The 25,361-nt window shown below is 38.1% G+C and overlaps 2 protein-coding genes across 7 annotated transcripts in view; one reads left to right on the forward strand and one right to left on the reverse strand.

Moving 5' to 3' along the window:
• The window catches only part of Hps3 (HPS3 biogenesis of lysosomal organelles complex 2 subunit 1), a 63,373-nt gene extending 53,375 nt beyond the window's left edge, over nucleotides 1-9,998 (forward strand). For 3 of the 4 annotated variants that reach the window (XM_050125728.1, XM_050125731.1, XM_050125732.1), the window contains 3 exons: nucleotides 3,514-3,720; nucleotides 4,318-4,408; nucleotides 9,078-9,998. In XM_050125728.1, coding sequence (XP_049981685.1) covers nucleotides 3,514-3,720; nucleotides 4,318-4,408; nucleotides 9,078-9,205 — 426 coding nt within the window. In that variant the 3' untranslated portion in view covers nucleotides 9,206-9,998. The remainder of the gene's footprint in view (nucleotides 1-3,513; nucleotides 3,721-4,317; nucleotides 4,409-9,077) is intronic. The other variant, XM_050125729.1, reaches the window with a different exon arrangement.
• Nucleotides 1,805-25,361, reverse strand: part of Cp (ceruloplasmin) — a 54,626-nt gene continuing 31,069 nt past the window's right edge. The window contains exons 12-19 of one of the 3 annotated variants that reach the window (XM_050125724.1): nucleotides 24,131-24,338; nucleotides 22,801-22,940; nucleotides 21,317-21,445; nucleotides 19,483-19,589; nucleotides 17,876-18,092; nucleotides 17,197-17,336; nucleotides 15,439-15,601; nucleotides 1,805-1,923 (exon numbers count right to left, since the gene is read on the reverse strand). In XM_050125724.1, the coding sequence (XP_049981681.1) occupies nucleotides 1,820-1,923; nucleotides 15,439-15,601; nucleotides 17,197-17,336; nucleotides 17,876-18,092; nucleotides 19,483-19,589; nucleotides 21,317-21,445; nucleotides 22,801-22,940; nucleotides 24,131-24,338 (1,208 nt within the window). In that variant the 3' untranslated portion in view covers nucleotides 1,805-1,819. Of the gene's footprint in view, nucleotides 1,924-10,916; nucleotides 11,233-13,538; nucleotides 14,145-15,438; nucleotides 15,602-17,196; nucleotides 17,337-17,875; nucleotides 18,093-19,482; nucleotides 19,590-21,316; nucleotides 21,446-22,800; nucleotides 22,941-24,130; nucleotides 24,339-25,361 lie in introns of those variants that run through there. The other 2 variants (XM_050125725.1, XM_050125723.1) reach the window with 2 other exon arrangements.

Genomic DNA, 25,361 nt, shown 5'->3' on the forward strand with positions numbered 1-25,361 from the left:
CCAAATTGTGGCTATTTCCCCACCCCCAGTGGGTTGGTATGTTTGTCTGTTGTCCTCAGTTACTATAGGGCATATTTGTGTAATAATTAGTATAAAATCTGAAAGTTGTTGATAGGTTAGAGAGCTATTATTTGAGAGAACACTGACTAGTAAATACCTTGCTCTCTTTCCAGGTTATCCTGGTTCCTACCCCTTCTATACCGCCTCCCCATGTACTTGCCTGTAAAAATAGAGACTCAGAGAAATCTACCAAATCAGAGTTGAGGCAGAGAGATCTTGGTAGGAGAAAGTAATAAATAGTATATGTGTTAAGGAAGGGAGGTGGAGTTGATTTCTAGTACTGAAAAAAAAAATTGACGATGTCTAAGAAAGCAATCTCAACAGTATTTTACAGAGTAACAGTAATCTTTGGGCCATTTTTAGTCCAGTGATAGAAGTTTTGTTGAGTATATATTTATTTGAGATAATGTCTCATTTTGTGGGCAGTTTAACCTGAAATTCACTGTGTGCCACCAAATTCTGCGCTCCTCAATACTGCCTCTCTCAGTAAAAGGTTTATAGAGTATGACGCCACCCAGCGAATAAACTCAGGTCATCAGGCTTTAGTGGCATATTTGCATACCTGCCCAGCCATCTACCCATCCCACAATCACTTTTAAAAAAAATTCAATTTTCGTTGTGGTTACTGTTCTAGTTTGATCCTGTTGCTATGAAAACACCAAAATCAACTTAGGAGAGGAGAATGTTTATTTGATTTACACTTCCAGATCACAGTGGATGGAAGATAAGGAAGAAGTTCAACAGGAGCCTGAAGGCAGAACTTCCTGCTATTTATTCTATGCAACATTGCCTTCGATCAGGGAACTCACTTAGAGTCAAGGAAACACAACAGAAACCATGATGGATGTTCCTCTCTAATTTGTCCTATGCTCATGTTTAGCTGGCTTTCTGATACAGTCCAGGACCAGTTGCTCAGGGAACAGTGTTGCCCATCTTGCCCAAGTGAACTTCATCTCTCAGTGCTGGGTTTATAGAGTTTGATGACATGCCTGGCTGAGACTTCATATCTCAGTGCTGGATGTAGCGTAATTAATGAAAACTCAGAAAGAGAAATTGGGTTCAATCTGAAGGTCAAAAAAGCAAGATAGCCAACCACTGACTCTTATCTAGACCTTAGTCTAAAATGGTGATCCTGCCTCCAGGAATCTCAGAATAAAACTGTGTCTGAGAGCTGTCTCCTCCCATTTTATAATCCTCTCTAGTTCTGGGATTAAAGGTGTGTACCACTACTGCCTAGTTTCTGTGGCAAGCTAGTGAGTCTACTGGGATTAAAGGTGTGTTTTATTGCTGCCTGGTCTATAAGGGTGGCCAGTATGGCTCTTTTACTTTTCAGATCCCAGACAAGTTTTATTTATTAAAATACAAGTGAAATGTCACTACAACTGGATGTATAGGGTACAATGCTACACCTGGCTGAAACTTCATCTCTCGGTGCTGGGGCATGCCTGATTAAGTATAGCTTAGTGTTGCTTATTATACTGACTTTTAAATTCTTAGTGATATAGCTAAAAGGAAGTAAAACTTTACAAGTACCCATGTTGTGCTTCCCTGACTAGTTTCATTTCACCTCTGGTTTGGTACCCATGCTTTTCCTCTTCCTGCCACACCCATTATCCTGTTTAATCAAGAGTCAGGAGAGAAGCAACTTGTGCCTCCTTGTATGTTGGGGGATACTGTGAGTGGAAGAGCCTTACTTTATTTCATCTTTGCTATCTTAGTGCCAGGAAATTATTCAGCTTGGTAAGAAAAGATACCAACCTTATTTTCCTGGCCACTCCTTGGTAGACATCTGGAATAAAATAATCATGCTGATTAAGAATGTATAGTAGATGTTCCAGGTTGTCCTGTAACTCTGAGAAGATGCTGTAGCAAAAGAAGATAGAGTGAAAGAAATTAAGCCATAACTATATCTCTTAATAGGAAAAGACAAAATAGAAATTATTTTGATGGTAGAATAAAAAAATGCTATAGAATTTAAGAGTAAAAATTAGTGAAGTTGCTTGAAAGGAAAAACTAGTAAATCTATGAATATTGAAGTACTGCTTGTGCTTGTCATTCTCTGTGTGGCAGATGGTGTTGATACAAATGACTAGGTTCTAAATAGTCACTTTAAAAAGAATTACTGTTTATATCGGGGGAGCAGTGAGATACATGCCACAGTATATGTCTAACTTAGAGGAAAACTTGGAGGACTCAGTTCTCTCCTATTATCTTGGTCCCAGAGAATAAACTCAGGTCATCAGGCTTTAGTGGCATATTTGCTTTGCTTACCTGCCCAGCCATCTACCCATCCCACAATCACTTTTAAAAAAAATATTCAATTTTCGTTGTGGTTACTGTTCTAGTTTGATCCTGTTGCTATGAAAACACCAAAATCAACTTAGGAGAGGAGAATGTTTATTTGATTTACACTTCCAGATCACAGTGGATGGAAGATAAGGAAGAAGTTCAACAGGAGCCTGAAGGCAGAACTTCCTGCTATTTATTCTATGCAACATTGCCTTCGATCAGGGAACTCACTTAGAGTCAAGGAAACACAACAGAAACCATGATGGATGTTCCTCTCTAATTTGTCCTATGCTCATGTTTAGCTGGCTTTCTGATACAGTCCAGGACCAGTTGCCCAGGGAACAGTGTTGCCCATCTTGCCCACAGTGAACTAGAGCCTTCTCTAGTTCTGTGAAGACATTACCTCAGACATGCTGCAGACAAAACTGATAAAGGCAGTTAATCATTGAGTTTCATATGTTACAGTGACAGTTACACCTACACACCCACCACACGTACACTTATTTTATATGCTTCTCATTGAAATTTTGGAAAAGACAGGGAAATGTTATAAGAAAATAAAACAAAACAGGGCTTTGTCCCACCTCCTCATTTGTTAAACTAATCTCTGCTTCAAACTGCAGTACTCTGCCAAATATCTTCCTATAAAGGTTTTGTACACTGTGTGGATTTTACAACATTAGTCATGCTTTGTGTACAATTTTGCCTCGAGACATTTTGACTCAGTTTTGTCCTCCTTAAGTGACCTTTGTAAATATAATTTTGGCAATTCTGTGATGTTCCATAAAGTATGTGCCATAGTTTATTAATGTCATTCCTTCTTGTTGGACATGCAGCCACCCACGGGCTTTCAGTGTTACAAGTACCCATGCAAAGCATTATGGAGCATAAATCCCTGACCACATGTTGGGCATATCCGTAGGATAAAGTTCTAATTAAAGATGATTGCTTTGTACTACACAGATTTAAAAAAAAAAAAAAAAACTAGAGCTAAATTTAAGATTAGCACTTCGGTACTAGTATTTCAGGGCCAATTTCTGCTCTCTAAAATTGCATTTTCTTTCTTTTTTGTCAAAGTGGGATTTTATCATTTTAAAAAATGCTGTATGTTGTATTTTAATTTGGGATGCTTCATTCCATAATATTTCACTTTTCTGTTCATAGTCTCTCATTTGTGGCCCTTCATTTGACGTAAGTTCCATTATTCCGTTTCTGGAGCTGCTCTCAGAAGATACTGTTGCTGGCCTCAGTGCTCATGTTCTGTGCCACACAAGATTACAAGAGTATGAACAATGCATAGACACGTTGCTAGATAGATGCCCGGAGGCAGTCATTGCATATGCTAATCAGGAACTGAGAGAAGAACATTGGGTATGCATTTCAGATGGTGTTCCTAGTCTTGATCCATGATGATAAGATTGGGTAATTGTGTTGACTTATGTACGAAATGAGGACTGTTTATGTTAGTATAGTTTTACTGGATTGTATGTCCAAAGAATTTTCAGGACTTTTAGGTGCTATTAAAATTCATTGGGATGATCTATCTCTTCTTTAAAGAACCCTTATTTCCAGATGAGATCAGTGAGTACTTAAAGGGCAGGGCAACATGTGTGTGGTGGGGGATACACCTTCCCTGTATTTGGTTTTTGATTTAGCAATTAATAGAGTTTTAGCTTTAGCACTTTTTTCATTTCTTCTTACCAACCAAGATAAAAGGACATATCTATGTTTTTCCTTGAAAATAAATGTGTGCATGTGACCTCAAGTCAAAGGCTTTCCCTTTTGTTTGAGTTTCATCAGAAGCCTAGCTGCTGATAAAGCTCTTGTTGCAACAGAGGTGATGCTGTGACCAAAGGAGGCCAAAGGATACATTTTCCTGTTTGCTCTCTTGCATGGCCTTCTTTCTCTCATTAGAAATCTGAGGATTAGATGCAACATACTAAAATGTCTTCATTCCCCTAAAAATAGGTTCTGTGGTGGAAAAAACTGCTGCCTGATCTCTGTCAGAAAGTCAAGTGTGGTGGAGAGAAGCGCCAACTTTATCTATCGTCTCTAAAAGGTAAAATTAAAATTCTCTTTTTTGATGGTTATGAATTTTACTCTCAGTTTTAAGTAGGACAAGTTCTTGTTTGTCTCCATGATATTAAGTGGGGTACAAAGGGGTCCCAGAAGTCATCTGAAGTGTTTTCAGATTTCATGGTGCCCCTCACACTTGATTCTTACTCATCATCTATAGCCACAGAGCTGATGTTCTATGAAGTTAATATTTCTGAACTTTTAGTTTATTATTTTCATGGAAATTTTAATATTTAAAATATTACAGAAGTTTAGAAGTTTTGCTTTTCAATTTGCTTCATGTAGGAAATTAAGTTTAGCAAACAAAATTGTAATTATTGAAAAACTTATTGTTCTTCAGTGATTTACACCTTGAACATGTAAATTCCAGTTTTCTGTAGCTTTGGAATAGTTGGGTTTTTATAATTCATAAACTGCTAAAACAAACACCAAATATTCTGTGTGATTTACTATTTTTAGACTGCAGTATCTCAAGAGCTGGCATAGAGTTTTATTTGTTTTTTGTGGTACAGCCTCCTTATCAGCATTGAGCCCCTGTAGGGAAGGAGCTGTGGCTCTTTGCTGATGGAGTTTCATTTCTTTGAGGTCTTCCTGTTGGCAGCTATAGACCACTGAGAAGAACTCAGGAGTAGATTCTTTGGAATTGGAACTGAGTTCCAGGTCTGCCATATACAATCCAGTTTTTAAATATTGTTAGTTAATGAGAAGTTCTTAACTGACTCTAGAGGACAATATTGAGTAAACTTATAAAGATCAGATTGAAGACGGTGGACAGGGACTTACACAACACATTTAGGAAAAATCTTTCGACTGTGATATTATTTTTTGAACTTTTCATTTTGCTTTGGAAAATTATCTGTGTTGAGAAGGGTTCCTCCCCATCCCATTAAGAACACTAGTCAGCATCTTTGTCTCCTACCTGTATCACCACCACCCCAGTTATGACAAATACAAGTATCTCCAGATGCTGCCAGGTGTCACCTGAGGATGGAATTATCCTAGTTGAGAACCAGTGCACTAAGGCAGGGCTATTGAAATGACAGTGAATAGGTGGATTATTTAAGGAAAAATTGTTAATTATTTTGAAATAATGAACTATTATTTTTTAATTAATTTTTGTTTGCATATTTTTAGGTGTATGAGTGTTTGGTCTTTGTGTATGTATATGCATCATGTATATGCCTGCTGCCCTCAGAGACCAATAAAAGTGCATCAACTCCCATGGAACTGTAGTAACAGACAACAGTGAGCTGCCATGTGGGTACTGGGAATGAAACCTAGGTCCCCTACAAGATCAACCAGTACTCTTAACCACTGAGTCATTTCTCTATCCCACTACTTTTATTTTTAAAAAGATCTAATATTGTAACATATTGTAAACATAAGGTTTTAAAAGTCATTCAAAATTTTGACAGTGAAATTAACTTTTAATGTTTGGTAAATGTATTTTAGATATACTGGGGTATTTTTAGTATGTAGATTTGCTTTTTTTTTCTTTTTTCTTTTTTTTTTTTTTTTTTTTGGTTTGTCAAGACAGGGTTTCTCTGTAGCTTTGAAACCTGTCCTGGAACTAGCTCTTGTAGATCAGGCAGGCCGTGAACTCACAGAGGCCTGCCTACCTTTGTGTCCCGAATGCTGGGATTAAAGGCAGACATAACCACTGCCCAGCTTGATTTACTTCTTTCTGGATCATTCCTAGAGGATCTCATAGCTGAATAGTAGAATAAAGGCGAGTAATATTTTTGTGTGTGCTTAGGTGTATGTGTGGTATGCACATATGTGCAGGTGTTTGGACACACATACACATGTAGGCATCTGCAGAGATCTCATGTTGACATCAAGTATTTTCCTTGATTACTCCCCACCTTACGAATTGAGACAGGGTCTCTCTTTGCATCTGAAGCCTTTTGTGTTTGCTACTTTGACTAGCTTGCTCTGGGAATTCCCTGTCTCCTGATTCCCACACGATGAAATTACAGATGGACGACCAAGCACACCTGGATTTTTATGTGAGGTTCTTGGTTGTTGTGTTCTCATGGCAAGTACTTTTCCCTCTGAGCCACATTCACAGCCTACATTTTTATATTTTATTTATTTGTTTATTTATTGCTCATGTATGTGCATACATGTTACATATGCTATGATGCACATGTGGTGGTCAGAAGACAACTTTGGAGTTGGTTCTCTTTTTCTACCTTTTTGTGGTTCTGAGGATTGAACTCAAGAGCCAATGGGCCAAGCAGTGATTTAATTCATACAGTTTCTGTGTGATTATTTTGAGGCTGAACACCGGGAACCAACAAGCGGCCTCCCACTACAAGGTCACATACTTTTTACCTGCTGAGACACCTCACATCACCCTCTGCCCCCTATTTTAATATTTTCTTATCTTCATTTTCTCCAACTGAACCACACACCATACCTGTTAGTATTTTCTCTTTGGATTAAATAAATAACAACATTAAAGGATTTAGGAAGGGAAACCAAATGAGAGGTTAGGAGGAGTTTTTAAAATACTGTACAGATTTAAGGTGTTGGCTTCATTCTTAGAGTTATAATTTATATTAAGGCCTCACTGGTGTGAGAAGAGAATTGAACAGTGGTGATATTTTTACTAACTTTGTAACTGCTCTGTACTTACCCCAAGTAAAAGTTCTTGTGTCCTAGGCTACTACTTATAGTCTCTATGTTTAGGTAAGTAAAAATGGTTGGTAGGAAATTAATAGTAATTTAGGTGTTTCATATGAATTCTGTAAGCTAGTTAGGGGTTGCTGTTTATTAGGATCATCTTGTATATTAGAGAAGTATCCTATTATCATTCTCAAAGAACACTGGAAACTAGCAGATGGTACCCAAGTATGCTGTAGATGAAGATACTCGCTTGGAAGACTCAGTAACTTTTTGTAAGATTTATTTTTATTGTTTTAAATAATATAGTTTTATCTGTATATGGGTTTGATCTCAGAAGGTATGTGTGTGTATGTGTGTCTACATGTGGGGGTGTGTGTGTGCACATGAGGGCAGGTGACCGCAAAAGGTGTGTGTGCGCGTATGTATGGGTGTGTGCACATTAGTGCAGGTAACCTAAGAAGGTGTATGTGTGTCTCCATGTGAGTGTGTGCACATGAGTACAGGTGGCCTCAGAGACTTGAGGTGACAAATCTAGAACTGGGGTTACAGGATGTTGTGACACCTGACATAGGTGCTGGCAACCTAAACTAAGGTACTCTGTAAGAACGGCAAATGCTCTTAGCCATTGAGTCATATTTCCAGCCCCAAGCCCCATATTTAAAGTCACGCAGCATGTACATTGAAGAGTACCTATCTGTTCTAGGTGTATCTGATTGAACAACGAAAAGTCCTTCCCATGTGTCCCTGTTGCATAGTTCTTTAACTTCTCAGTGACAGGACTGCCATCCAATTGTATGAAGGATGATTTAAATTGACAAATGATAGAGGGGGTTGTACAGTAGTCCTGCAAATGGGTAAGGAACACACGGGAGATGATGCTGGAGTATGGGTAAAGAAGAGGAAGGAAATATCTTCCCAGAAATACTGTTCATTCTTGTTATTTATTCATTTTTGTAGAATGAGGAAATGTGTGCATCTGTATGTACATGTCAGAGGTCAGTCTTGGTCATTGTTCCTCAAGAGCCACTAGCCTCTTTCTTTCTTTCTTTCTTTCTTTCTTTCTTTCTTTCTTTCTTTCTTTCTTTCTTTCTTTCTTTCTTTCTTTCTTTCTTTTCTTTCTACAGGGTTTCTCAAGGAGCCTGGAGCTAACCAGTCAGGCTGAACTGGCTGACCAGTGAGCTGCAGCGATCTACCTGTCTTTGCCTTCCCTAATCTGGGACTACAGGAATGCAGCAATGTCTAGCTTTCTTTTACATGGGTTCTGGGGATTGAATTTAGGTCCTCAAGCTTGTGTGGCAAGCACTACACCAACTGACCTATCTACTCAGCTCTCTGAGGTTATTGTTTCTATGATAGGGCATCACCAACTAAGAAGTAATAGAAACATAAAATTCATAATTATCTTTTTAAAAAATGTTTGGCACCCCCCACACCATCTACCTACACATGCTCTTTTATTGTTGCCGAGGAGTGAATCCAGGAAATTGTATACACTACACAAGGGCTCTACAGCTGAGTATTCCCAACCCAATTAAATTTCTTAATATTGAAAATGTTTACTTGAGTACGTTACTATGTAGAAGGTATATGGTCATGACAAATGATATATGCTTACTAATAACATGAAAAGCTCATTATTGAGAGGACCCTATTCAGGAAAATGTTTTATCCTGAATGATATTCATGTCTTAGCAAACAATATTTATATACTAGCAGCAGTCTCAACTTTAAAAGCAGCATCTATGTGATTATATTTCTCATTAGAAAATTGTAGAAATTGATTAAAACAATGTGGCAATCTCCCAGTGAATTGGTAACTCATTCCAGGAGATAACTACAAAATAAAAGGCTTTAGAAGGGAGAAATTAGAAAGTATGGAGTCACGATATGTGGATTAAAGAGTTTTATTTATGATTCTAGCATTTTGTTACTTGAAGAAACTCTGTATTATTAGTTAAGAGCAAATTTATAGAAAATGGACTTCTAGTTGTAACTCATATATTCTTCTTTCCCACAAACAGAAGCCTTGTCAGTTATTGCTGTGGGACTGGATCTGAAGGATTTCTTGAATGTTCTTCCAGAAGATGGCGCTGCAGCGTTTTTCCTGCCCTACCTCCTGTTTTGCAGCCGGAAGAAGTCACTGACTTGAAGTTATTCTTTGCAGTGCATAAGTGACTCTACTTTAAGTGCTCAGTCCCAGATAAAATGAACCCAAAGAGTTTTGTGTTAATGTGTATTGCAGCTGCTATATGGTACTTGCTTACCTTATCATATAATGGTAGCTGTTCACTTAATCTATAACCTGACCCAATTAATTGTCTAGAATGTAAAAAATCTTCAAGATGTAAGATCTCTTTACATGTGTTTCGTTTTATTTTTTATTTTTTTACTCTCTATCATATGTGGGCCTAGAACTCACTATGACTCTTGTGGTAACCTCAGTCTATGCAAACCTCCCAATTGTTCCAGGTATGAAGTGTCATGCGGGTATTTTCAAAGCTGAACAAAGGGTTCTATTGTGAGAAACACCATGGATTCAGTGCTGGGAGCATGGCAATCCTGTCCACCCCAGAATAACAGGAAGAAAATACATCGCAAGTATGAGTATGTGAAATTGCCTCTCTTGCTGTTCAAACAGTATCCTCATTGTTACGGATTTTCCTACTTGGGCTACTATTTTGTTTTTTTCCCTAAGTATGAGAATGATTGTAATGTTTCACTCCAGTGAAAGACTGCATACTTGGCTTTTGAGCTACTTTTAAAACTCATGGTGTGCTTCTATCAGAATGAGATGAATGTACTTGTCTGGCTGTTACTGGTTGATTTCACATATTTTCAAGCAAGGTCTTTCAAGAATATATATATAAATATATAAATATATTCAACCACAGTATATGAGAAAATAAAAACTATCATGATGTTCGTGTTTTTCTTTGTAATAACTCATGTTTGTTCATTTGTTTGTTTGTTTGTTTTGAGACAGAGTTTCACTGTATAACAGCCTTGGCTATCTGGAACTAGTTCTGTAGACCGGGTTGCTTTCAAACTAACAGAGATCCACCTGCCTCTGCCTCCTGAGTGCTGGCATTAAAAGTGTTCCCCACCACTGCTTGATTTGTTTGGTTTGTTTTGAAGATGTATTTTTATGTGTATTTTTATATGTCTATGTATGTGCACTGTGTGCATCCAGGTACCCAAAGAGGCCAGAAGAGGGCATTGGGTCCTCTAGAACTGGAGCCACTCAGTATAGGAGGTGCTCTTAGCCATTGCCCCCTTTTAGTAATCTTTTGTGGCAGATTGTGGTATGGCCCGCTCCTTGCTAGAACTGTAAGTTCAGTAAGGCTCTGCAAAACTGCTCTTTTTTTTTTTAATTTATTTATTATGTATACAACTTTCTGCCTCCATTTATACCCACACGCCAGAGGAGGGCGCCAGATCTCTTTAAAGATGGTTTGGAGCCACCATGTGGTTGCTGGGAATTGAACTCAAGACCTCTGGAAGAGCAGACAGTGCTCTTAACCACTGAGCCATCTCTCCAGCCCCCCAAAACTGCTCTCTTATTTCCTTGGAACCTTGACTTAGTCTTCTTACTGGCAGTTTCTTAATTTATTATTTTATTATCTGAATTTTATCTTTTTAATTTAATATTATTGGATTCTATCTTTCTCAATTTCCAGATAGCATTTTTTGATTATTTTTTCAGATTTCTATAAAATCAGCTTGCTGTCTTTATTTTTCTTTTCTGTACTCTTATTCCCACCCCTTTGCTGCATGGTTTGTTAGTGTGATTGATAAGAAGGCAAGAGTTGGAGACAATTCAGTGAACCTTATTGTGATCCTGGGAAAGTAGCAAGGACAGCTTCTGGTCATATTTTTTGTTTATTTGGGGCTTTTTTTTTTTTACAAAGTCCTAACAATGCAGGTATAAGTGGACTATGTGAAGCAATTCTGTTACCCAATGAACTTATACCATGGCCATGGTATATGTTGATCTGTCCATCTTAAGTCATACCAGTTCTCTCACAAATGGACAGTTGTATGGCTTCAATTTGTGTTAACTGTTTGCAGCCAATCCAGCATTCATGTTTTATTCAGCAGTAACACATACATTGTTATGAATCATTGTTCTGTTCTTTCATTTATCACCAATTCATTTCTTTCAGCCAGACTTAGTCCCTATAGAAGAAAGAAATTTTAAGATGATTACTTAAAATGCTGTGTTTTATATGGTTAAAAGTGCTTTACATATGTTCTATTTTTAAAATAGTATTTTCTTTGATTAATTCTTGGTTTCTGTTTGATTTTGTTTGTTTGTTTGTTTGTTTCTGTTTTTCCAAGTCAGGGTTTTTCTGAAGCTTTGGAGCCTTCCTGGAACTAACTCTTGTAGACCAGGATGAGCTCAAACTCACAGAGATCTGCCTGCCTCTGCCTCCCAAGTGCTGAGATTAAAGGTATTCACCACCACTGCCCAGTTGCTTTGATTCATTTTTAATTCATTTATTTTCATATGTTTAAAAATCACTCATTCTAGTATTGCTTTAATTAAGAAAATTTTGTTTGCAAAAATCCTAATTAATCATAAAGGAGAAAGATAATAAAATTATTGTGGAAAATCTTGGCAGATACCACACTCAGCCAAATATATTATCAGCAATGATAAGCATATTAGGATAGACAGCCTTTGTCTGGAAGGGATGAGCATGTCTAGTGCCACAGTGTGTAGTCTGATGAGGAACCAGTGAACTCATATTTTGTATTACAAAATGTCAATGGGAGTTTGGACCTGGGTTTGACTCCCAGCACCCAAATGTTGGCTTACAACCATCTATAACACAAGTTCTAGGGGATCTGATCCCCTTTCTGGGATGCTGTGGGCACCAGGTTCACAGGTATACATGCAGGCAAAACATCCTTGCACTTAGAATTAAATTTAAAACAAAAAGAAGTTAGTTGTCGATTGCGTTGGGTGGGTTACTCAGTCTAGGGGTGTAACCCTCCCTGCAATCAGTTACTCCAGGGTCACAGAGGGGCGCTACCTGGAAGGGAATGAGCTAGGAAAGAAGGAGGAGGCTAGGCAGATTTGTCGAAGCCCCGTTTATTAGGATCATGGTTGTTGCTTATATAGCCCCTGGATGAGGGCTTGGGGGGCAGGGAAACAGAACTTGCCGTGTGGTCCAGGTCACGTAGGCCAGGAGGTCAGGTGATGATTCTTTGGCCAGGAAGTCTTGAGTTGACACACCTAGTTCCCTGGATAGCTGGAATGTGAGGCGGGTTCCACTAACAGATAGCTCTCCATCAACAGCTTAATTGGGTGTGGGGCAGGTTGTCAATAGAACGATTCTTAACATAATTATGGGTGTGGGGTTCTCTGCAGACTCCCCAGAGTGATGGTTCCTGTAATGATTTTTAGGAGGGAAATGGCTCCTCACAGTTAGTGATGTCAAAGATAAAAGTGGGAAGTTGTCCCTCAAAATGTTTGATGAGCTGGGATTTTCTTTTTGTGTAAATATGAGGGGATAGCTGTTAAAATCTGAAAAGGGGCTTTAGTGATTTATCATTTTTTCTTTTTTATTGATTTTTATTGAGCTGTACAGATTTAACATTTTTTAAACCATTCTTGACATTGATGATGGTATTAAGTTATACAAAAGAATATAATTAGGAAATATAAGTATACACATACATACATCCATAGACATGTTCAAGGGCAGGACGGGGAGATAGGGAGAGAGCAAGAAGGCAACTGCCACCTTAAGTATGGGAGAAAGGTCTGTGGGAATTCTTTTGAATCTTTTTTTTATTATGTTTTAAATTATATCCAAAGAAAGTTTAAAAAAATTCTACTTTATCAAATGAAAGTGTTTAGATATTCATCATCGTATTGTAATAGATTGGCCGATTTAGCTAGAATAGTGCAGCTTTGAGGAATTTAAAATTAAGTCAGCTTTACCACTATAGTCTGTATCCTAAAGATTATCTGACAGAGTAGGCATAGTTCAACAAAAGTGCTTTTTACATGTGTCGGAGAAGGTCTTTATGTGTTTCTTCACATAGGAAAAAGAAATATAGACTTGACATAAAAGATAGCCACTATTTTTAATTAATTAATTTTTCCTCGACGAGACTATTGTCACCTGATACATGATGTTGGAAGATTTATTTATTTCTATATGCTCTTGTCTGTGTAATGAAAGGCAATAATTTCCTGAGCTGTGGAACTGAGTAGCTTTCCTCAAAGCTCTATCAAACTTATTTAAAGATAATATAGACTGATAAGCATGGATTTCTATTTTTCTGTGTTTAATTCAGATCTTTTTCTGTTATTCTTTCTTTCAGTCCTATGTAATATCTTTTCTTTTTTCTGAAAGTCAGTTTTTTAAAGATTATTTCCCATGTTCTTCTTTCCTATTGGTTATTTGCTGTCTAGTTCCCTCTTCTGTTTTAAATGCATTTTCTCCTTCTTAAACAGCAACTCCCACTCCCTCTTCCCTCGGGTGTGTTAGACACAGAAGTCTCTCCAGTGTTTTTGGTTTTTGGTTTTTTTTGTGTGTGTGTGTTTTCCTGAGACAGTGTCTCTGTGAAACAGTCCTCGCTGTTTTGGAACTCATTCTGTAGACCAAGCTGGCCTTGAACTCACTGAGATCTGACTGCCACTGCCTCCCAAGTGCTGGAATTAAAGGTGTGCACCACTACTGCTTGGCCCTTTCTTTTATTTTTAATTTATTTATTTAATGTATCTGAGTGCTCTATCTGCATGTATACCTTTGTGCCAGAAGAGAGGATCATATCCCTCTATAGGTGGTTATGAACGAATGTGTGTTTGCTGGAAATTGAACTCTGGACTTCTGGAAAAACAGCTCTTAACCTCTGAGCCATCTCTCCAGTCCCATCTTCGGTGTTTCTATTTGCAGGACCAGCCTGTGGCCACATCCATTGTTCCAAACATTTACATCATTTACAAACACAAGTTTTCAAGTATTTCAGTGTTTCTTCTTCTCTCTTCCTTCTGTCTTCTCCCTTCTTTTGGTTTCCTTCCTCCTTCCTTCTCTCCCTTCTTTTCTTCCTTTCTTTTGGTATGGTTATTTTTCCTGCATGACATGTATACCATTTGCATGCGTTGTACCCACAGAGATAAGAAGAGGGCATTAGATTCCCTAGATCTGGAGTTACAGTTTCAGAACTGGAATTACAGAGGGTTAAGAGCATGTGGGTGCTGGGAACTGAGCTCTGATCTCCTGGAGGAGCAGCCAGTGCTGCTAACTGCTGAGCAATCTCACTAGCCCTCCAAGCTTGTTTATTTAGAGCAGTGGTTCTCAGCCTTCATAATGGTGCAACACTTTAATACAGTTCCTTGTGTTGTTGTGACCCCAATCATAAAGTTATTTTCATTGCTACTTTGTAACCTTGTTACTGTTATGAAGCTTAATGTAAATATCTGTTTTCCAATGATCTTATATGACCCCTGTGAAAGGGTCTTTTGACCCCTCCTAACGGGTTCACGACCCATGGGTTGAGATCCACCCATGTAGAGACTTTCTTATTCTTTTTCCTAGACTCGTTGGCTTTTTATCTTGGTCTCGTTATTGGGGTTAAGTCCAACAGTTTATTTGGTTTTATGAGTCTTAGTTCATTACCAGTAACAACTTTTTACTGCCCGAGTACCACAACACACACACACGCATACAAACATGCACACACATATAAACATGCAAGCACATTCATACTGCTTCTATTATTTTATATTCTGTATGTAACTTCCTCCAATTACACTTCCATTTCTGTTCCTACAGTTCTCAACCATATTGCTAGAATTTTGTTTTTTTTTATCTTTTATTGTTGGTATTTATTCACAAAAAGATTGTATATTTTTCTGTGCTCTGTATATGCAAGTGAGTGTGTGTGTGTCTAGGTGTATGTGTGTACTTATGTATGTGAATAAGGAATTTAAATTTTAGCTTTTCCTAGTTCCTTTAGAAACAGTCCTGGCAACACAAAAAGAACTGAAATGACACTGGGCTGGTTCATGCTTCTTTTATGTGGGAGAAAACAATTGTTAATGTTTTCTCTTAAAGAAATTAAGTTCTAAATCTTCATTTATAAGTCACGGTTGCTTTCTTCTTTAAAAACTAAAATACTAATTGATTGTTCCTTTATACTAGCTTTTGGTGTGAGGACTGTGCAAAGTTAGTGTCCATTTGTACACTTAGACAGCCAATGCCATTCTAGCAAGTAAGTGATATCCCACTGGCCCAACACTAGAGATAGAGAAAGAAGGCACCAGGGCTGCCAGTTCACAAGTACTTCATATTGGAAGATGTATTTAGACAAATCAGGAATCTTAATTGCATTCATAACACCTAGAGGTACTACCCGGATATTCACCTTGATTTGGTAAGACAGTGTAGGTAGTTTCCATTCCAGCATGAACATGGTCAGTCACATGGCAGTGGAGTAACCAGGTTCCAGGTGTTTGCGGAAACATTTCTAGGGTTTGGTATGTTCCAGGGAAAAGGTCAAAGACATCAGAACTGTAGATTCCCCTGTGCTTTATTAGAAAAATGACAAACATTAGAGTTAATTTAGCAGCCTTTCATTGGCCAGCTCCATATTAGAAAAACAGAAACCTCTCTTTAAAAAACGAGCCCCTCCATATTTTATGCAGTGAAATCTGTGGTTTTCACCTAAAAGCACTCTGGGCTTCCAAGGAAGTTGTGAAGCAGAGTACTGATTAGTCAGGACTATTATGTCTAACACCATGATTCTGGCTTGCCTCTTTGTCAGAGACTTGAGCTACACAAAGCAGCCAAGCTGTAGTGTCACTTCTGTTTGGATCCATCATAGTCTATCTTGTTTGTGAAACTCTAAGGCAAAGAGAGTATATAAGAAGCAGAAAAGGAGGCTGATAAAGAATTTAAATAGTAGTGGCAGTTCAAGTATTCACAACCTCTGTCACTGGCATATTTCTATGGAAATAATATTGAAAACCCATTAATGATATATGTACAGAAAACAATACAGATTATAAAATGGACATTCTGCAATGTGCCCTTTTTTGGTAGCCTGCACATTAGTTTAAAAATGGGGGGGGGCATCTTCAAGAGGAACATTGCTTTCACTAGATAAAAGGGTAGTTCTACAGATGTCAGTTGCTTGACAGCTAAGTGTTCATTCATGTCACACAATTTAAGAGAGAACTTGGAATCTTGTTCTGGTCTCTGCTGCCTGCTCCACACTCCCAACTGCTCTGTCAGCCGTTCCATTTTAGACACCTTTCTAGCCATAAATAAAGGACATTGAGCCTATAATTCGTGATCCTAGAGAAGCTAAATAAGGATAACCCAAAGAAAAACATATAGGCATCCTCCTGAATATTAACCTTCATCAGGCAATGAAAGGAGACAGAGACAGAGACCCACATTGAAGCACCGGACAGAAATCTCAAGGTCCAAATCAGGAGCATAAGGAGAGAGAGCACGAGCAAGGAACTCAGGACCTCGAGGAGTGCACCCACACACTGCGACAATGGGGATGTTCTATCGGGAACTCACCAAAGCCAGCTGGCCTGGGTCTGAAAAACGCATGGGATAAAACCGCACTCGCTGAATATAGCAGACAATGAGGACTACTGAGAACTCAAGAACAATGGCAATGGGTTTTTGATCCTACTGCACGTACTGGCTTTGTGGGAGCCTAGGCAGTTTGGATGCTCACCTTAATAGACCTGGATGGAGGTGGGTGGTCCTTGGACTTCCCACAGGGCAGGGAACCCTGATTGATCTTTGGGCTGACGAAGGAGGGGGACTTGGTTGGGGGAGGGGGAGGCAAATGGGAGGTGGTAACGGGGAGGAGGCAGAAATCTTTAATAAGAAAGAAAGAAAGAAAGAAAGAAAGAAAGAAAGAAAGAAAGAAAGAAAGAAAGAAAGAAAGAAAGAAAGAAAGAAAGAATTGTGTGAGTAGAACTATGAAAACAGAAAAAAAAAAAAAACTGCAAGTGTAAGGATGAGCCCAAGATGTGAGGAGGCTGTTGTATCACTGAGACTGCAATGCTGTTTGAATGTCCCCTTTTCATGGATGAAATGTATTGCCTTAAATTAAAACATATTAAGCAGAGCAAGAATGACTGCTGTGGGTGACTCTTACCTTGTATTGGAAGCTGTGGCCATGAAAGTGTACGGTATGCAAGTCTACTTCATTGCCCATTCCCATCATATACCAATTGACTTCATCTCCTACGTGCATTGTGAGGCCTTGTAGATTTCCAAACATTTTTCCATTAATAGCTGAGGAAAATTTGATACATTTCAGAATAGTTTAAACTTATTAATGGCTTCATAGGAATTATTACTAGGTCCATATAACAGAAATTACTTCACTATAGTTGGAAAAACAGATCTTCCAAGTTCACCAATATCACTGCTATTTTTCAGTTTACCTTATATGAAGAGCATTAATCCTATTTGTAAATTTATTTAAAAAGGAATGAGGGAGCCGGGCGGTGGTGGCGCACACCTTTAATCCCAGCACTTGGGAGGCAGAGGCAGGCGGATCTCTGTGAGTTCGAGACCAGCCTGGTCTACAAGAGCTAGTTCCAGGACAGGCTCCAAAACCACAGAGAAACCCTGTCTCGAAAAACCAAAAAAAAAAAGAAAGGAATGAGGGTTTGGAATTGAGAGAAGAATTAGTAAAGATTTTAAACATAACCCTATTCTGGTTTTGAGCAGAATTTTACATTACAATATTTCTAAATAAAACAGTCTTACAACATGATTTTTTTTGAAAGGGATAGAAAAGGAATGTGACTTAGAATAGTTTCTCATACCATGCATTTTATTGCTTTCTATGAATTTCTCGTCGTCTTTGTTTACTTTCTCAGGGTGATCAGAGTATATTTTGATGTTGTCATCTAAGTACCAAGATTCATTCTCATCAAATATTAGAAACAAAAGGAAAAACTCCATTTTCTTTTTAGGGTTGAATACTTTCATGTATGATTTCCGACAAACTATCAGTGGGCCTATTAGTCCACTATAAAGATCCTGAAAACAAGCAGAAACTGTAGTTATCTTGGAAGTGTTGGTCAGGATTTCAGAGAGCTCAGACCTTAATCACAATTCCAGCATTTTTGGAAGGACTGATTTTAGTGGGGTACCTAAGTCAAAGGGAAGCCACAACTTTAGTATTTTCATATTTGAACATCATTAGGTTGAAATGATGAATAGTAAGTAGGTTATATGGGTGATTTGGAACTTAGAGAGATAAAAAAGATGGCTTTACTAATGAGCTACCTGAGTGAACAGTGGTGGTTGTTTAGTTCATAAGCTTGTGGGCTTATCTGGATGAGCCAGTTATTATGCCAGTTACTATACATCTGTGGCTGGATGAAACAAAACCTTTTGCTCTAGGAACTCTTATAGGAATATAAGATATGAGTAGAAGTCAAGGGAATTGTCCATTGTCATGGAGAAACAATGCTAATGAATACCCATGTGAAAAGCCACAATTAACTCTTTTTAACATCTGAGGAGGTTGGGGCCAGGTGTCAGTGATGGCAGATTGTGTCTCTTATCATCTTTGGGCTGTATCATATTAGTGAAATTCAGGCAGTGTCATAAGTAACCCTGAACAGAGAAAAATAGCAAATCTACATCTTAGTCCAGTAATATTGCTTGATTGACAGTCTTGGAAAAGTCTGAAGCCTGGGAGGCAGCAGCTGAGACAAATACAAGTCCTGAAGTGTGAAAATGGAGAGGAGTGAGCTGAGCAATTGTAGGAGCAAATTATCTTGGTAAGATGAGTGGTTCAAAGTTCTGCCTTTGAGTGAATGTATAGAGCAGCACTTATGCTACTTTTTTTTTTTTTTTACAACAGAAAATGAAGCGGGAATGAAAGACCTCTTTGGAAGTGTCCCTTTCAGAAGGTGCTAGGTTTTACATCTGAAAATTTCTGGTGGAGGTGCCCAGCAGGCACCTGCATTGGCATGTCAGTTACTCAGAGGGATCCTGATCAAGATTATGTTCCACAGAGCCGAGTACCGTCTCACTTGAGAGGGTTGTTGGGGGAGTTTTGGCTTTGTGATATTTTATTGAACAATGTCTACAGTTCTTATTGTCTATCAGGATTGTTTTTATTACAATAAAGAGCTCTAAAGCCATATATCTTAGTTTTTATATTTAGTATATTTTCATATCAGAAAATGAAATACTCTGGTTTGTAATTTTTATTAAGTGTTATTAATAATTGGCAGGAATGAGATAATTATAACTTTATGTTTAAAAGCAAACAAACTAGAAATATAAACTTGAATAGTTTACAGAGTAACTTATTTTCCTGGGATTTTGACATAGATTGGAGTACAGGCAAACTCTATCTTCTTTCAGTTGTCTCTCTACCTGAAGAATCCTCATGAAACAAATGATTAAAGTTTACCTTAACTCGATCCACAGTTGAGTAGTAAGCCCATGGGATACAAGCTGCATCCTCTGCTCCAGCACCTGATCTCTCTGGGATTTTCCATATATAAGTGCGAATTTCACCTAAATTAACCAAGAGTTACATGTCTGATTATATTCAACTTATATCTGACACACGTGTGTCATATGCATATACATTTATTAAGCATTGATAACTAGTGGTCCAGAAAGTAAAAATGTCAAGAAATAATAGTACTCAAAGTTTTCCAGGAATTTAGTTTCTTAATCTTATAGTGAGTGTATATGTACGTGTGTGTGTACCACAACACACATGAAAGTTGGGATAGTTTGTAACAGTTCTCTCTTTCAACCATGTGGGTTCTGGTGATGGAACTTGAGTTATCAGACTAAGTAAGCACTTTTACCCACTGAACCATCTTGATGGCCCTGGAGTTTAATTCTAAGATATAGTAAGGGTTTTTTTTTTTTTTTTTTTTTTTTTTTTTTTTTTTTTTTTTTTTTTTTTTTTTTTTTTTTTTTTTTTTTTTTTTAACACAGGGCTTCTCTGTGTAACAGTCCTAACTGTCCTGGAACTTGCTTTGTAGACCAGACTGACCTCGAGCTCATAGAGATCATCCAGCTTCTGCCTCCCAAGTGCTGGGATTAATGGCGTGCACCACCTCCACCCAGCTGCACTTTTTATGTCATCATATCTTTACTAGGAATTAAGCAGCTCTCATTCACTTGCCATACCAAAGCCAGAGTGATTGTCATTCCAATGTCATAGTTTGAAGAAACTGATCCACCTTTTCTTACTCTGAAGAAGGTATTATTAATATCTTGTTTTTTTTTTTTTCTGCAGATATCTCTGGCTCAGCACCTTGCTCAAGGTGTTTTTGTACTGATGCTGCCCTGTGGAACAAGCTTCACCTTCTTTTTCTTTCTTGCTTCTGTCTCACTATCATCCTCAGTGAAGTGATGAATCCTCGTGAAGCCATGAGACCACTTGATTTCAACCAATTATGTCTGCTTCTGTTGTTATCTGATTCTGTCACTCCATGTGCTTCATTTCTAAGAGACATGAAGCATACTCCCACTTGATGGCCTAGAATGTTACCCCACAATTACCTGAGCTGCACCTCCCTTATCGTTTAAGTCTTCACCAATATCCAGCCCCACTGACTGTCCTACCTAAAATAACACCAGCTACTCTCTTATCTAATGAGTCTTTTCATAACCTTCTTTATGACTCAATATTATCTGTTTTTATCTCTTAGAAGGTCAAGAGAGAAGGTTTTGCTCTATCTTTCCTTAAATTTATAAAAGTAATTCTGCAGAATACTCTCTCTTTTTTGTGTTTGATATGTTTGGGAACTGATAAATTTGTAAAATAAATCCTTTTCCTGTAAAATAATTTTAATTTCTATTTAAGTATACATAGTCTATCTCAACTTTTATCTTAATTAAACATCTGTTGAGCTCTTGGGACATGCCAGATACTGAAGCAAATACCCAAGCTTTAAATTCCAAATCACAGACATGGTTTGAGACTGGTGAATGAACATTCTACCCCATAGTGTAGCAGACACCACTTCAATTCTAGTTGAGTGGAGGAAACATCTCTCTAATTCACTCTTCTGTGTTTGTAAATGTCTACTACTTCCATGTTTGTTTTTCCAACCCTTCTGCAAATTGTTTTGGTTCAAACCAGCTTGTACACAATCACGCACACAGGGCTGGTCGCTGCTTCCTCTCTCTCCACCTTTGTAATCCTTTACAACACTCATTTGTAGTTGGCACTTGTGGAGTGGCTATAAAATCTGTATGATGCATCCCTTTGCTCTCAGTACCTGGCAATGTTGGAACAACTGTAGAACTCTCTGTTTTCACCCCATGGGCATGTATTGAGTACGGCCTGGATGCCATGTTTTTAAAGACAATTTTTACTTTATCTCCAACATCTGCATGAATTTGGGGACCTGAATGGAGTGAAAGGAAAATTAGTTTATTGTTTTGGAATTTCTGTGTTAATGATAAAAGCAAAATCAGGTAACTTTTCACTGTGAAGGATGGAGTCTTCTTTTCCTCCCAGGGCTTTGAGCTGTTACAATCCATGATTTATTTCTGGTCCAGGGGATGTACATAAAAACACTAGATAAAGCTTCCCTAAATATGGAGACCTTAGTGTATCTTTTTATCAGAGTTCCAGGAGACACTGCAGCCTGAAAACTCTCTGAGGGTCAGAGATTTAACAGGGAAAGCTGGTGGCAAGCCAGGAGATGCTGCACACAGCTTCCTGTCAAGGTTTAGTGTAGACTTCCAGGCTCTTAGCAAAGAAAGGGTTGTGCTGGGAAGGATGGAGCCTGCGGTCCAGCTTCTGCTCTGCAGCCAGCTGCAGCTGTTTCCTGCCACATGTATATATTATCCCCAACAATACCATTAGCTCTAGAGCAGTGGTTCTCAACCTGTGGGTATGGATCCCTTTAAGGGTAGAATGACCCTGTCACTATCAGGAAACATAGATATTTACATTATGATTCACAACTGTAGCAAAACAGCAATGAAATAGCAACAAGATAATTTTATGGTTGGGGGTCACCATAGCAAGAGGAACTGTAGGAAAGGTTCCCAGCATTAGGAAGGTTGAGAACCACTGCTCTAAATTATCTCACTAGGGAAACTGTGTTACTGTGAAAGTACTGAAAAGCTAAGGAGTTCAGCCCCTCATGGGTTGCAGGTTACATTTTCTGCCTTACTGTGAATCCTGAAAACCTGAAGGCAGCTTTCCTGATTTTCTGTAAGGAAAAACGTTTTTTCAACCCCCATATATATCTTTTCTTGTGATTAATTACATCTTAATTTTTCAAATAAATAGTTGAGCTTCTTTATTAAAGGGGTGTATGATAACAAGGAGAATTTGGTTAAGGTTTTTGTGAGGAGGTAATTTCTAGGAACTTCACCAATGTATAGGCATCAAGTAAAAAAATTACTTTTTTTTTTTTTTTTGAGGCAAGGTTTCTCTGTGTAGCTTTGGCTGTCCTGGAACTCACTCTGCAGACCAGGCTGACCTCGTATTCAGAGATCTGCGTGCCTCAATCTCCCAAGTGCTGGGATTAAAGGCTTATACCACTACTGCCTGGCTAAGTATAAGTAATTTAACCAGTGTATGAATTGATGTTATTCTTGAAAGAAATAAATGATATCTGTATACTTCAGCAAACAAAACTTCTCTTTTTATTGGATGACTTTTTTAAAAAATAACTTTAATACATGAACTAGATACATGCATTCTATATACATCGATGTTTGTTGCTGAAGGGGCTGTTTACCTTACCTAGGATGCCCAAGTGCTCATCTTCAGCTTTTCTCTGCACCTGTTCTCTGAATGTGCTGTCAGTAAAGTGCCGATACACAACTTTCCTGTACTTTGAGCCTATATAAAATTCTTCCTTATCCAAAAACACATTTGAAATACTAGAAAAGAAAAATCAATGCAGGTTACTATTTGTTTTAATTTTTGATTAAAATTTCTTGTTAATAGTTATGCTCATTTATAATTATTTTCCATCCCAAGTAAGAAAAAAATAGACTTTAGAAATAGCGAGGTGTCATACAAAGAGAACTGTCTAGTGAGCAGCTTCAGTCCTCGCCCGGACTTCTTGCCTAGCTAAGCTGACCTCTTGATCCATGCTGTCTGGAGAAGCCATAGTTCCTATGTCCCTTAAAAGAGCCACTGATCAAATCATCTCATCTCATTTTCCTCTCTAACATGTTATGAACTTCAGATTCAATCAATTAGGAAATAATACAGTGTTTCTAGTCAATAGGAAGTGAAGTAGCATATATTTCTAGTCATTTTCTTTTTCTATAGTTTTAGTTAACTAATGATTTCTTTAAATCACTATCCAAATCATAAAAAATGACATTTAGTCCTCTCTATCTCAGACCACACTCATCACTGAAACTAAACTATCTAGCTATTTACTGCTGGCCAGATCATTAATTTTCCTGGGCATACTGGGCCTATCTGTATCACAGCTAACCCTAGTCCCTCAGATCATGTTCACATGGGGCCACACGATGAAATTACATGATACTGCAGAGATGACTGAGAAAATTAGAAAACATAGGGACACCTAGAAGTATCAGGTGACATCACATGATGCTGAGACAGATGTTTTTGATGTTTCTGTGACCATTTTTTTATTTGGATTTATCCTTACTGACTTTTTAACTTTTCACAGCGTTTGTGTCATAATGGCCTTAAATATATTTTCCTTTAAGTTCCTAGAAGAAAGAACTGCTACACATTTAAAAGTCATACAGCAGAACTAGGAATATGGAATGACTGATTATTATGCTAGAAATAAAATCAGGAAGGGAAAATAAGCAGCACTGTTACTGCTCTCCCTTCGGTTGAGTCTGAAGATGAGTGACAGTCCATCAGAAAAGCAATGATGTCACAGAATCAGAATAGGTCAAAAGAAGGTATCCTGTGAGGATGCCAAGAGGAGTAGAAATGAGTGAGCACAGATCCTCAGGAGGTGGTCATTGCTATTGCTTAATGCAGTTGCTGCTTTTTCTAAGGGTTAGTGTAACTCTTTAATGAAATGGAAACCTAAAATTACAGTTGAACATTTGGGAATCTGAGACTGGACAGTTACTTTTGCTCTTGCAAATGATGCAGCTCCTTTTCCCAGTCCCTGCTTGGTGAATAGTCCCATTCCACCTCCACTGCTGCAACATAGTAGGTCCTTTCTCCCAAATAGACTGTGGGATCCTCAGAACGCTGATTGCACTGGTTCACAGTATATTTTTGCTTCATACCGCCTGTATAGTGATCTGTTGTAAGACACTCTACATCAAAAGTCCCTGCAGTGGCAAAATAGAAAACTTGTCAATATTTTTTGTTGATGGTAGTTTATTTATTATGATTATTTTTGGCTTTTCAAGGCAGAGGTTTTTGTGGCTTTGGAGCCTTTCCTGGAATTAGCTCTTGTAGATCAGTCTGGCCTCAAACTCACAGAGATCCACCTGCCTCTGCCTCTTGAGTGCTGGGATTAAAGGTGCGCACCACCAATGCCCAGCTGTCTTTTTTTTTTTTTTTTTTGATCAGTGCTTTTATCTCTCAAACTTATGGAGCACAGCTCTAATCCTCACACCACCCACTGCTCCTTCTTCTCCAGTGACAGAAGTCTCTCACTGTTCTAAGATCCAATGTGAGGTGTTTCTGTCTCTGGGCATCTGCTATTCCATCTACCTGGAACCTCATAGATGTGCTCAAAGCTTATGTCTCAAGAGAGAATATCTCTCATTATTATCCATCACCTTTCTTTCTTGCTTTTTTCATGAGCATGAAACCGATCTTAAGTTTCACACAGTGAATCAAGAGAGGCCACAAACAAGTTAGCATATTTTCATGCTATGAATAAATTTCTTTCCCCTAACAAGGCCCACAGATGTGTCTAAATGTGCATGGCAACAGCAATTGTATAGAACACCCAATTGCAAGCAGTCAGTATGCCAACTCCACATCAAAGCTGCAAAGACTGATGAAAGCTTACATGCAGAAATCATTTCTTCTAGCCTGCTTTATCACAGTTATGTTTAAAAGGACCGAGAAGGAACCATGTCAGAGACTCTGCTGTTTGAAACAAGGAAAACACACATACACACAAATATACACACACGTTCTTACATACATTCTACTCCTGCTCCACCTATAAATAGGAAGAGGGCCACCTGATGTGTGCATCAACAATAGTGACCCAATTACTCTCTTAAGAAAAGGTCTGTTTGGGAGGCATTGAAAGAATTCATTGCTCTGTATGTTTTTCAATAGTATTTTCAAAGAAAACCAATAAATCTACTGTCATGACTAGTTTTATGTTAGTT

Source organism: Alexandromys fortis, unplaced genomic scaffold, assembly GCF_014885135.2.
Source record: "Alexandromys fortis isolate MF-2015 unplaced genomic scaffold, M_Fortis_MF-2015_v1.1 scaffold_184, whole genome shotgun sequence".
Lineage (NCBI taxonomy): Eukaryota > Metazoa > Chordata > Mammalia > Rodentia > Cricetidae > Alexandromys > Alexandromys fortis.